This window comes from Corvus moneduloides, chromosome 20 (genome assembly GCF_009650955.1).
Source record: "Corvus moneduloides isolate bCorMon1 chromosome 20, bCorMon1.pri, whole genome shotgun sequence".
In the NCBI taxonomy this organism is placed as follows: domain Eukaryota; kingdom Metazoa; phylum Chordata; class Aves; order Passeriformes; family Corvidae; genus Corvus; species Corvus moneduloides.
In genome coordinates, this window is record NC_045495.1 from 3,204,678 (window position 1) to 3,216,939 (window position 12,262).

The window sequence follows — 12,262 nt, forward strand, 5'->3', positions numbered from 1 at the left end:
TGAAAGCAAGATTTGTCGTTGTCATGGGTGTTGAGCACCATGGAAGAGGGAGGTTGTGTTGCTTAACAGAGCCATGAAAGAACTGCCCTATGTCATAGTGCAAACACCCCAGCACTGAGCGTCTCTGGGCCTGTCCGGGCCCTTACCTGCAGCTGAGTGACTGTGACGTGTCACTTGCTGGGCCCTGGGAGGTCAATACCTCAATCCAGCAGATGCCTGGCACCTCCCTCAACTTTCCTGGTGCTGGTGGCCCATGAACAGGGAATGAAAAAATGTGACACAAACAAGCTCGAAACTGCCGTCATCTCCAACACCAGTGGGAGGACGGGGCAGCCTCTGCCCTGCTCAGAAGCCCGGTAGGTTTGGGGTGGGAGTGTGGGGAGAGGAGGGAGGTGTCTCACTCTGTCCCATGAGTTATCCCAGCCCACCGCCCACTCCGTGCAGGTGGGGTCTGCACTGCGCAGCATCTCCCCTCCCCTGGCTCCCCACCGGGCCGAGGACGGTATATTCGGCCTGGGGGAGCGGAGCCAGTGAAACCCGACACGGCGGGGCTGTGCCAGGGACAGCTGGAGCCAAGGGGGCCGGCATGTCCTGGCCACTGTGATGAGAGTGAACGAGGCACTGCCCCGCTACTGCCGGCAGCAGCTCGCCAGAGCCGCGCACACACCCAGCCCTCCTCCACCGCTGCTGGAAGAGGAGGACGACCCTCCAGCCCACTGGCCGGTGGAGCTGTGGTGAAGCAGGAGAGGTAGGAGGGTTCTCAGGGTGGATTCAGGAGGGCTCAGCCCCTAACGCTGGCTCAGGACAGGCAGCAAGTGCCTCGCACGGTGCGTCCGGGCTCCTTTGCGCTGCCCACTGCACTGCCAGGACCCCGCCGGGCTCCACCAGTCCGTGCCCTGCCCTGACCCACTGCCCACCCTTCCCATCTCCAGCCCAGCCGCGGGGAACATGTGGCCGGATCGCCCGGCCCCGGCTGAAGTTCACCCCAGCGTGGTTACACATTGCTCACGGCAGCGGGGTTTAACAGAGCGCGGAGGAAGGGGCTTGTTCCACTCCCCTGGCAGGGCAGCATGAAGCCGGAGACCTTCCCCGAGGAGAATGGCTTCGGGGAGGGAAGGGCCGCCGGCCAGGGCAATCTCAGCCCCGGGAGCTGCGAGAAGAAACGCCGCTGGATTCCGGAAAACTTCTGGGAGGACGTGAGGAAGCTGCTGGTGCTGGCGGCACCCCTGGTAAGGACCCGGGAGGAGAGACTCCCCCCAGCACAGCTACCCCTGCTCGCCTCCGCCCCTAACCTTCAGCTCTCCTCCGTGCTTAGATCCTGATCCAGCTGCTGATCTTCCTGATCCACCTTGTCAGCTCCATATTCTGTGGCCACCTGGGCAAGGTTGAGCTAGCCTCTGTCACGCTGGCCATCGCTGTAAGCATTCCCCGGGCCGGGCACCAGCTCCCTCCCTGCTGACACTGGGATGAGATACGGCAGGGGAAAAGGACAGAGGGAATTTCAGACTCCCACTTTTCCTTTCAGCCCCTCTCCCTACCTGAAAGCCTTAAATGCTCACCTCCACCCTGTTTAACCCCCAGGTTATAAATGTCACTGCCATCTCTGTAGGTTATGGTTTGACTTCAGCGTGTGACACCTTGATATCACAGGTGGGTAGGACATGCTGGCCCTTGTCCTGGGGACACGGGGGGTTTCCAGCATCAGCTGATGATGCCCAGGCACCTCATGGTGCCTGGCTGCTCCTGCGAGCTGGAGAAGCTTATCCCCAGGTAACAATCCCATAAGGAGGAGATCTGTGCTCCAAATCCTTCCCAGGTGGTCTTCAGACTGCTCCACGGTCCCCTTTCCCCCAGCACCACCTGATTTCACTGCTGCCCTTTCACCCTGCAGACCTATGGCAGCAAGAACCTGATGCGTGTGGGGGTGATCCTGCAGCGTGCCACCATCATCATCCTCCTCTGCTGCTTCCCTTGCTGCGCCATCCTCATCAACATCGAGCAGCTGATGCTGCTCATGCGGCAGGATCCCGAGGTCTCCAGGTTGGGTGGTGCCCTCATCCGTCCTCGGTGTGGAGGGGCTGAGAGGAGAGTGACCATGGCCATGCCCCTCCCTGACCCCACCCGTGTGTGTCCCCAGGTTGACCCAGCAATACGTGAACGCATTTCTCCCTGCCCTCCCGGTGAGTGCCCGTGGGCACCCTGGATGCCACCTGCACATGGGGACAGGCTGTCCCCATCCTACTGCTCAGCACTGGCTCATCTCATCCAAAATTTCCTTTGCAGGTGGTTTTTCTGTATAACCTGGAGACGAGATACCTGCAGAACCAGGTGGGTCCTGAAGTCCTCACACCCACCCTGGCTCAGGGCTCCCTTCCACTGTACATGCAGGGTTTCCATGCTCACCCTTCCCAGTGCCCTGGTGCTCCAAAACAGCTCTGACCCTGTAGATCACCCTATCCCACAGCCAGCTGTATCCATCCACCTCCCTTCATACTTCCCCACATCAGGGATTTACCTCTATCACGCCCATTTTCCAAGCAGGCAGCATCACTGGAAGTCTGGGGTTTTCTCTGGGAAAGGCACTGAGAGCAGGGCTGCAGGTACCTTCACACCTCTCTCCCAAAACCTTTGTGAAGACTCCCCATCTCCTTCTCTTTGCAGATGATCATGTGGCCGCTGGTGCTGAGTGGGGTCATTGGCAACATGGTCAACGTGGCTGCAAACTACGTCTTACTCTACGTGTTCCACCTGGGCATCACGTGAGTAACACCTGTGTCCCCTGGAGAGGAAAATAGGGCACCTGGCAATGGCAAGGGAACACTGAGCTCACAGGAGCACGGCCGGATGTCTTTTTGCACCCTGAGGGAGGCATAAGCAGGATGCCGATGACCTTTCTCACTTCCTCTGCAGGGGCTCTGCCTGGGCCAACACCATCGCTCAGTATTCACAAACCATTTTCTTGTTCCTGTACATCATAGGCCGGAAGCTCCACGTGAACACCTGGGGAGGTAAGGGCATCTCCCCTGCTTCCTCTGCTTCCTGCTTTACCCAAAAGTGTCCATAAAACTTCTATCAGGCATTATTGATAGAAGAGGAATTCTGCTCGTCCTGATGGTGAAATATTAACCCCAGCCCGAGGTGCCCTGAGTACCACGGTGCTGCTCAGTGGCAGCTTGTCACGCTCTGGCACTGGCAGAGCTGCGTGCTCAGCACTGAACACTGATTGTGCAGAAATGAACCTTTCTGCTGAGCCTTTGGAAGGTTCAGCCCCAAAGCCTGATGAGCACAGACATAAGCAGGAGGTTGTCCTTGGACACTCCGCTCCGGGAGGGATGAGCTGAGGGCTGTGCAGCTCTGTGGCCCACGGGAGAGAGGTTGTAGGTGGACACTGTGCTGCTGGAGATCCTGTGGAGCTGAGGAGCTGCTGGCTCTGAGAACAGGAGTGGCACCTCCAGCTGCCTCAGGTGCTGTAACTCAGGATGTAACACGTGGGCAGTCTGGTCATCCATCAGGTGCCGTTTCTCCTCTCCACAGGCTGGTCCAGAGAGTGCCTGCTGGAGTGGGACAGCTTCACCTCCCTGGCTATCCCCAGCATGCTCATGATGTGCATCGAGTGGTGGACCTATGAGATTGGGAGCTTCTTGATAGGTCAGTGGAGAGGGGACCTGCCAGGAGATGGCCAGGGTTGACCCAGAGCAGCACCCACAGCCAGCGCTGACCCCTCCTGTCCCACAGGCCTGCTGAGCGTCATCGAGCTCTCTGTCCAGTCCATCATCTATGAGGTGTCTGTTGTGGCTTTCATGGTAAGGGCTGAGTTATCCCTACAGACCAGGGCTCCGTGGGGGCCATCCTGAGCCGGGCACAAAGCAAAAATCAGCTCCAGCAAACCTCCAACTTCCCCCTCTGCACTTGAGTCTCTCCCTGCTCCTGCCTATCCCTCCTACAGAGATGCTTTAAATCAAATCCCCAACTCTATCCTGCTCTCTGACGGGTGGTTATCCCACTGTCACTGTGACAACCCCATTGTCAGAGCCCTGTGGTTGCAGATCCCCCTGGGGCTGGGCACAGCTGCCAGTGTGCAGGTGGGGAATGCGCTGGGGGCTGGCGACGCCAAGGCAGCCAAGAGATCCTCCACCACCAGCCTGATCTGCACAGGTCAGTCCACAACATCCTGGGAAGTCTCTTCCTGGGCTCCTTCCCGTGGAGCAGGGAGGGTTTGCAGTCCTCTGCCTGCCTCTTCTCCCCAGCTCTCCAACACGGCCAGGCTGAGCTCAGCTCTGTGCTGTGTTTTCAGGGGTGTTCTGTGTAATTGTCGGGGCCATTTTAGCCTCCACAAGGAACGTGCTGGGATACATCTTCACCAAGGACAAGTGAGTGCCCCCAGCTCCTGGCCTCGGTGTGTGGAGGTCAGTTCCCAAAAGTGATCCTTGGCTTTCCTCCATCCTCAGGGAGATCATTGACTTGGTGGCGTGGGTCATGCCTATCTACGTTGTCTTCCACTTGTTTGAAGCCATGACTGTAAGTCCCAGGGAATGCTGCTGTTTTCCATAGGGAATCCTGGTGCTCAGCAGCAGCATCATGGATCAGTCAGCTGAGGGTCCCTCAGGCTGCAGCTGGGCACTGGTGCCCACACCAGGACCCTGCAGAGCTCCTGGGATCATCCCTTAGAAAGCATCGAGTGCACAAAAAGAGGGTGACCCAGAGGACTGGGCAGGGACACAGAAATAACGGGCAGAGGCAGGGAGCTGGGTCATCTCCCGAATTTGGCTGAGGTGATGCTCCCTGCCCCAGCCCCTCTCCCTTTCTGGCAGGGTGCCTGCAGTGGGGTGCTCAGAGGCATCGGGAAGCAGAAATTCGGTGCCATCCTTAACGCCGTGAGTTACTACGGTGTGGGCATGCCCCTGGCAGCCGTGCTGCTCTTCGTGGCCAAGATCGGCGTCATGGGTACTGACCCCTGGGCACTGCACCCCCAAACCCCCACGGGCAGATGCAGCTCCACTGAGGGCTCACCATAACCCTCGTGCCTGGCTCTGTCCCCCCTCTGACCTGCCTGGGCACACTGGGCTGGACTGGGAATGCTCCTGCAGCTGCTGGGGGCTTTTACTGGGGAAAAGTAACTGGTGCCAGGTGTGCCAGCCCCACAGCAGGCACCCATGACCACCCCATGTCCCTGCTGACCTGGGATGCTGGGTTGGCTCCGGCTGATGCCGCGTGGCCTCTGCAGGCCTGTGGATCGCGATGCTCGTCTGCGTCTTCATCCTCTGCACCTGCTTCATCACCTACATCTCCCGCCTGGACTGGGAGAAGGCAGCCAAGGAGGTAATCCAGGCACTGACAGCACATCCCTGCACTGGGAAGGTCCTCAGTGCTCTGCTGGGATGAGACAGGCTCAATCTCACAGCCAGCACTGTCCTCCAGTGCCCTGGAGTAAAACCCAGCGCTCCCATGACATCCCCGTATTCAGCTCCCTCCTGCACAAGCACTCAGTGCCCTCAAGGTTTCCCCCTGCACCTTGTTTGGGGACACGAAGCTCAGAGCAGATGGGGTGACTGGGGCTACCTCAGCCCTGCAGCCCTGAGCATCACCTCGTGCCTCAATAGCTCCAGGGAGACCCCAAGAGAGGCAACACAGCTTTTCTCGGCGGGAATTCCCTGCTAAACCCAGCGCATTCCCTCCCCAGGCCCAGCGCCGTGCAGGAGTGACCCAGCTGCCACCACCGGAGCTGCCAAGCCTGGGCCCCGAACCCTCCCTTAAGGATCTGGATGTGGCAGCAGCCCCCCAGCCCCACACTTACCTCCCTGCCAGGGCGGTGTTGGGGTCTGTCGGTATGGCAGGAGCTGGGCACTGCATGCAGGGGAGGGTTTGGGTGCAGGAGGGGTCCCTAAGGGTTCGCATAAGCCAGGAACAAGCCACAAAAGGGGGAGAGTGTCATGCTGGTGACACCCTCAGTTACTGGGAGAGCAGTGATTACAAGCGTGGGCTCAGGAGGGCAGTGACAGAGGGACGACCTGTGGGCAGTTCCCACCTTGCAGACACCAGGTGTCACCTCTGAGGGCAGGACCTGCTGGAGAGCTGGAGATCTCCACGCTCTGGGCTGCTCCTAATGTGCATTCAAGCCCTGTGACAAAACCCTCCCCAGAAACCTCTCAATCCCTCCCAACCTCCTCAGTCCCCGTTCTCCTTGCAGCGGGATTAGAAGTGCAGAGCGACGTCGTGCTCACGGGCATCACCAGTCTGGAGGAGCCCACGTCACAGCTGGAGCTGCGGGCAGCCACATCTCCCCCCTCCGAGCCGGCCACCCCTGTGGTCACCAAGCGGCTGATCCTCCGGCGTGGGCTGGCAGCGGCCGTGGCCGTGGCCGCGCTCGCGCTCGGCATCGCCATAAAGCTGATCACCAGCACAGACTGACTGGCACCAAGGACTTTGGGGACTTGTTTTTGGGGTGAAAGCCTTTCCTGAGGGACAGATGTACAAAGCATGGACCAGCCAGCGAGAATATTGAGCACACGCCTGTCCCACGGGAGCCAAAGGGCCTCTGTCAGTGTCCAGCAGTGTTTGTGCAGATATTGATTGGGAATGGGCCCCGAGGCTGCTCTGGCACCCAAAATGCTGCTCTGGGTTGCCTGACACACACTGAGCTTGTGGGTGAACCCCTCCAGCCCATGCTGTCACCACCAGCTGGAGCCCAGCACAGCCCAGCTCCCACTGCTGCTCTGTGACAAATGCCCAATAAAGAATAAATCCGGCTGGAGTGGGGCTGGCTCCTTGGGGTGGAGGCTGAGGGTGGGGCTGGGAGCAGAGCAGGGAACACCCACACATGGGTCTTGCCCTGCCCCAGGTGGCCTTTGCAGTAAAACAAAGGTTTTATTCAGCAAGGGTCAAGGTCAGCTCTCAGTTACAAGTTTGGAGGTAAAAGACTATGCATAAACCAATAAATCCCTGAAATTCAATTACAGAGGAGGTGGTTGTGGCTGCCCTGCCACTCTCGCCAAGGACCTCCCAGACCTGGGACTCCAGTCACAGCAGTGCCCCTGTCTTTGCCCCAGCAGCCCCAAATGCAGCAGCACAACAGTCCCTGGCACTTCTCAAGTCCTTGGGACAGCGTGCCCACAGCTCAGGTGGCTTTTGCCACCACCTCAGGTGGCCTTTGCACACCTTGGATAGCTAAAGGTGGTTTCTCTGCAGTGAGCATCACCCATTCAGTCAGGAGTCCCTTCAAGGATGAGATGCTGCAGGTTCTTCAAGGCTCCTTCCCTCTGATCTGGGGACAACCAGCCTGGACTGTCCCCTGCAGTGAGACCCATATTTCCAGGCTTCATGCAGAACCAGCTTCCTCTGGGGATCAGGTGAGGCATTGCATAGATAACAGGCTCAGTAATGACTGGCTTTCTTTAGATACCCTCGTGACAAACACTCCCAGTTCCCAGGAGGTTTTAGGGCAAAGCAGGGTGGATGTTCTTTCCTTCTATCTGCCACTCACTGCTCAGGCATGACTCATGGCCTAGGTCTGGATAGATTCCTGTTTCAGCAGGAGCTGCAGCCTTTAACTTGGGGGGTGTCTGCTTTAGGTGCATTTTGTTGTCTTCCACCTCTTCAGTGCACTGGCTGCCTTGGAAGAAATGAAATTGCAGCAAAGAAAATTTCAGCACTGGGACTGCAGGGAGAGAGCAGCGGGTCCGAGGGCCGGCTGCCCATCACCCCTCTCGCCGGGGGCACAACACCTGGAAAGGCACAGGAACAGGCATGAGTCCTCCAGGGAAGGAGCAGAGCCCAAGGGAATGGGGTGATGGAGGCTGAGGGCAGGTGGGGCTCAGGGGACAGAGCTCACTTTTGCCACCAGGGTTTTCACAGCCGCCAGCAGGGCCGAGATGAACTGTCCCACTCTGCTCTTGTTACACTGCTTCACGAGTAAGAGCTTGACCAAATGCATCGTCTCCATGCTGCCAGGTGGGTACCTCAGTCTGTTCACAACCTCCAGCTTCAGGTCCTTGATGAGGCAGGCGCGGCGGTGAGAGAAGGTCCCGAAGCTGTGCTTGCCGTGGTAGGCGCCCATCCCGCTGTGACCTGAGGGGCACAGCCAGGCAGGGTCACACCAGGCACAGGGACACCTGCGCTTCTCAGACTCAGTTTGGCAGCCCCCAGGACACAGGAAAGCTTGGTCATGCTGCTTCTCAGGGCAGAGAAGCAAAGAGCAGCTTTTTTAACTGCACAGAGATAAGTGAGGACCTGCTCACTGCCTTGAGCTGCTGCTTGTGTGCACCCACCCTTAAAACGTTAATGACACCAACTCTCTCCTCACAGGGCCAGTCTTGCTTTTCCCACAAAATTCACACAGGGGTCGAGGACAGGAGGAACAGGGTCTGTGATTTCAAGGAGTGGGACATGAGGACATTTAGGAACACCCAAGACCTCAGCCCTCTGCCCACTGCCGGGTTGTCTCTGCCACATGAGCCTGACAGCAGCTGTGGAAACTCAACCAGGCCATGGACAAATTCATCCCAACCCCAGCACAGGGGAACCACAGCTCACTTATGTGCCAGGGGGTTTTCCTCTCTCACTGGGAGGCCTAACAACCAAAACACTAACGAGCTTTTTTACGAAGGAACCCACCCCAGAAAATAACATTAATGGGAAAATGCAGCTGGAAGTTCCTGAATTGCCAAGCAGGCACGAGAGCACCTGGGTCAGAGGCTGCTGCTGATGGAATGCAGGTGCAGGGGCGGGAGCAGGGACTCACCCACACCACCGAAGGGCAGATCTGGAACCATGGAGTGCATGATGACATCGTTGGCTGTCATGCCACCACTGGAGGTCTCTGATATCACCCGTCTGATCAGCTACCCGCAATGGGAGAGGGCACAGAACAAGTCAAGATGGGACACAACACCATGTACCAGAGCAGGGAGGGTTCAGAGTGATGCTTCCAACCCCCTTTGTGGGGGGCACAGGCTGTGCCTTGTTCGATGAGAGAGGCCAGTTTACACCGCTTAAGCACAGGATCTGCCCAGCTGGAACAGCCACAAAATGAAAAGGCTTCATGTCAGCCCAGGGTGCTCCTCAGCCCTCCCACCCAAACCGCCTGGGGCTGTTGTTCCAGGGCGAAGCCCTGACCTGAATTCCTGAAGTGGCACAACAGAGCCTGGAAGCTGGGGCAGGAGACATTGCAGAAAGCAGCACCCAGCTGCGTGGGTGGAGACGTACAAACCTAGAGCCCTTCAGCAGGAGGCTGGGAGCCTCCAGCAGCTCTGGAGACTCTCATGGCCCCCAAATGCTGCAATTCACACGGAAAAGGAACTGACACAGACCCTGCAGGAGCTGTGTCTGGGATCAGCCATGTTCAGATTCCAGCTGTGCAGAGATGTTTCCATGGGGAAGCACAGCCCAGACCCACCTGCTTGTTGTTGGAGAACACATAGAGGGCAAGCGGCTTCTCCCGATGGTTGATGAACTCAATGGCTTCCTCCACGCTCTTCACAGTCACAATGGGCAGCACTGGTCCAAAGATTTCCTCCTCCATCACCTTGGACTCCGGGGAAACATCAGTGAGGATGGTTGGTGCTGAGGCAAACGGGAGAATGGGAGAACAGCATGAGCAGGACACAGACATGGCCCATCCCAGGACCTTGTCCTGGACTCGACCTGCGTTCAACACAACCCAAGGAAGACACAGACCCCAAAAAGCACCCACTACCACCTCCCCTCCCCAGCAGCTGCCAGCAGCACCTATGAAGCAGGAGGCCTCATCAGTCTCTCCCCCATGAGCAATCTTCTGCCCTTCCAGCAGGCTCTTGACCCTCTTGAAGTGACGTTTATTGATGATCCTTTCATAGTCTGGAGACGACTTCACGTCTTCCCCATAGAATTCCTGGCAAAGGGCACAGCAGAAACAAAGTGCTCAGCACAGCTTCCAACAGCCACAGCTCCAGGAAATCACACCTGGCCTGCAATAGGGACCGTTCCCACTGCACGAGGGACTCTTCCCTCACCTTCAGAGTTGTCTTGATGTTCTCCACCACCTTGCTCTGGATGGATGGGTCACACAGGATGTAGTCTGGGGCAATGCAGGTCTGCCCACAGTTCATGTATTTGCCCCATGTTATCCGCCTGTGATAAGGAGAAAGGGAGATGGTTTTCCCACCAGGCACCACCTGAGCTGGGCATGCTGGCCCAGAGACGTCCCCCTGCCTCACAGGGTACCCATTCCACTGCTCAGGGCCCACCAGAGGTGCAACAAGCTGACCTGCAGGCGACAGCCAGGTCACAGTCCTTGTCAATGTAGCAGGGGCTCTTCCCACCCAGCTCCAGGGTGACAGGGGTCAGGTGCTTGGCAGCTGCTGCCATCACAATTTTGCCCACTGCGGTGTTGCCAGTGTAGAGGATGTGATCAAATCTCTGGGTCAGCAGCTCGGTTGTCTCAGGAACTCCTCCAGTGACCACGGGGTACAGATCCTGCAGGGCAGGGGTGTCAGGGTCACCCCAACTCAGCGCATCACTGTGGCACAGAGAAACCTGGGGACCAACTCAGGGCCACACTCACCTTGTCCAGGTACTGTGGCAGGAGCTCAGCCACCAGCCGAGCCGTGTTCTCGCTGACCTCCGACGGCTTCACCACCACCGCATTGCCTGCAGGGCAGACACAGCACCGACTCTGAGCCCTCACATCCTCTCCCCACCCACCACCCCATGAAGGATGGGGCTGTGCTGGATCCCCACCTGCTGCAATGGCCCCGATCAGGGGCTGCATGACCAGCACAAAGGGGTAGTTCCAGGCCCCGATGACCAGCACCACTCCCAGCGGCTCGTAGCCGATGTAGGCCTCGTCCCTCATGGTCAGCAGGTTCTTCTTCACGGGCTGAGGGGCTGCCCAGGATGGCAGCTTCTCCATGGTCAGGGCCAGCTCCCCCAGCACACCCAGAATTTCATGGCTGTAGGCATTGTGCCCACACTGAAAGAAAAGGGAGTTTGGGGAGGGGATGGCAAAGGCACCCACCTCCCACAGCCACTGTGGCACCATGGAGAGTCAGAGTCCTCCAGATCCACAGAGGGGGACACGACAAAAACCATCTGTCACTGCAAAGGCAGCCCTTGGCCTTCCTGCTTTGCTCAGGGTTACCCACTGTCCACGCACAGCAAGAGGGAGAGACACACTGACAACACAAACCTTGTTGAGATCGGCCTTGAGGGCTGCCAGGATGTCCTTCTCCTTCTCCTGCACCATCCTCTCCAGGGCCTTCAGCTGCTGAATCCTGAACTCCAGCGGGCGGCTCCGGCCCGAGTTGAAGGCGGCCCTCGCCCGCCCCACGATCTGCTGCATCCTCTCCATGGCTGCTCAGCGCTGAGGAGACACCGGCGACACCCAGCTCACCACAGGGCCAGCGAGGGCTGCTCAGCCCTGGGGACACCACCATGAGGCGTCCCACCCAGAGCAAGGCTGGGAGATGTTCTCCTTCTTGGAGAGGAGCTCCTGCTCCCAAGCTGAGTGCTCAGGGCTCACAGTATCCAAGCCCCGTCCCACCTGCACGGGGCAGCTCTCACAGGGGGGTTTGCTGATTGATCCTGTTCTGTGGATGCTTTCTCTAAGTTTGGGGGTATCCTCAAACCCACCAGCCACTCGACCCTCTGCTCACAGGGGTGTTCACAAGGAGGTAAGACACAGAGATGACCATGGCCTGGGTGGGCAGCCAGCTGGAAGCAGAGCTGTGTGCCCAGAGCTGGTCTGCACCCGTCTTCCCCATAACTCCGAGGCCCTCACATGTCTTCACAAGAAATAAGACAAAACACTGCAGAGGCTTCACCCTGCTTCCCAGGAGCAGCATTTCACTCTTTAGTCAGGGCCAGAGATCTGCTCCTGCATCCCTGCCCAACCAAACGAGACACCAAGATCCCCTTACAATGATTAAATCCTGCTCTTCCCAGCCCACTGCCACAGCTGTGTGACACAGCCCAAGAAAGCCACTCATTAAAAAATGAAGGAAAAAAAGCGAGTTACCTTCAGAGAAGCTTCTCTCTCCACCAGCCTTCTGCAGCGAGTGCAAGCAGGCACAAGCCCTTCCCCTGCCATGGCTGGGGGCGATCCCTCCTCCCACGGGAGAGCTGGCCCTGGCCCAGGGCTCTTGCTGGGTACAAGGTGCCCTTTACCCAACTCTGTCCTGGGCTGTGGAGCCCTGGATCGCTGCCTCCAGCCAGGGCAGTGACTCAGCCCCGGTGTGGGATGGCAGGGACCGCATGGCTTTGCCCACGCCAGGGCAAAGGGGACGTGCGG

At 58.4% G+C, this 12,262-nt stretch overlaps 2 protein-coding genes across 4 annotated transcripts; one reads left to right on the forward strand and one right to left on the reverse strand.

The window, feature by feature from the left end:
- The first annotated feature begins 524 nt into the window (after positions 1-524).
- On the forward strand, positions 525-6,751 carry LOC116454058 (multidrug and toxin extrusion protein 1-like). 3 transcript variants are annotated; one of them, XM_032130195.1, is made up of 18 exons: positions 525-748; positions 933-1,229; positions 1,316-1,417; positions 1,582-1,650; positions 1,892-2,040; positions 2,138-2,180; positions 2,284-2,328; positions 2,662-2,759; positions 2,911-3,008; positions 3,535-3,648; positions 3,736-3,803; positions 4,047-4,155; positions 4,295-4,370; positions 4,449-4,518; positions 4,812-4,944; positions 5,225-5,319; positions 5,681-5,825; positions 6,188-6,751. In XM_032130195.1, exons 2-18 carry the CDS (start codon positions 1,071-1,073, stop codon positions 6,406-6,408), a joined length of 1,794 nt encoding a protein of 597 aa, XP_031986086.1. In that variant the 5' UTR covers positions 525-748; positions 933-1,070; the 3' UTR covers positions 6,409-6,751. The 3 variants fall into 3 exon arrangements, with proteins under 3 accessions (XP_031986086.1, XP_031986085.1, XP_031986088.1); XM_032130194.1 differs by having other exon boundaries at positions 1,065-1,229; XM_032130197.1 differs by lacking the exon at positions 1,582-1,650 and having other exon boundaries at positions 1,065-1,229.
- Positions 6,752-6,822: 71 nt separating this feature from the next.
- Positions 6,823-12,083, reverse strand: LOC116454060 (aldehyde dehydrogenase family 3 member A2-like). Its single transcript, XM_032130208.1, has 11 exons — positions 11,990-12,083; positions 11,162-11,335; positions 10,714-10,945; positions 10,538-10,623; positions 10,241-10,449; positions 9,987-10,104; positions 9,724-9,865; positions 9,392-9,558; positions 8,738-8,837; positions 7,829-8,064; positions 6,823-7,721 (listed from the first exon to the last, which is right to left on the reverse strand). Exons 2-11 carry the CDS (start codon positions 11,321-11,323, stop codon positions 7,695-7,697), a joined length of 1,479 nt encoding a protein of 492 aa, XP_031986099.1. The 5' UTR covers positions 11,324-11,335; positions 11,990-12,083; the 3' UTR covers positions 6,823-7,694.
- Between the last annotated feature and the right edge of the window lie 179 nt (positions 12,084-12,262).

Coding starts and splice junctions, on each gene's coding strand:
- LOC116454058 (XM_032130195.1), top strand. CDS start 1,071: ATGAAGCCGGAGACCTTCCCCGAGGAGAATGGCTTCGGGGAGGGAAGG. Junction 3,649..3,735: donor GATTGGGAGCTTCTTGATAG/GTCAGTGGAGAG, acceptor CCTGTCCCACAG/GCCTGCTGAGCGTCATCGAG. Junction 4,945..5,224: donor GGCCAAGATCGGCGTCATGG/GTACTGACCCCT, acceptor TGGCCTCTGCAG/GCCTGTGGATCGCGATGCTC.
- LOC116454060 (XM_032130208.1), bottom strand. CDS start 11,323: ATGGAGAGGATGCAGCAGATCGTGGGGCGGGCGAGGGCCGCCTTCAAC. Junction 10,624..10,713: donor GATCGGGGCCATTGCAGCAG/GTGGGGATCCAG, acceptor TCTGCCCTGCAG/GCAATGCGGTGGTGGTGAAG. Junction 7,722..7,828: donor TGAAAACCCTGGTGGCAAAA/GTGAGCTCTGTC, acceptor GTGCCTTTCCAG/GTGTTGTGCCCCCGGCGAGA.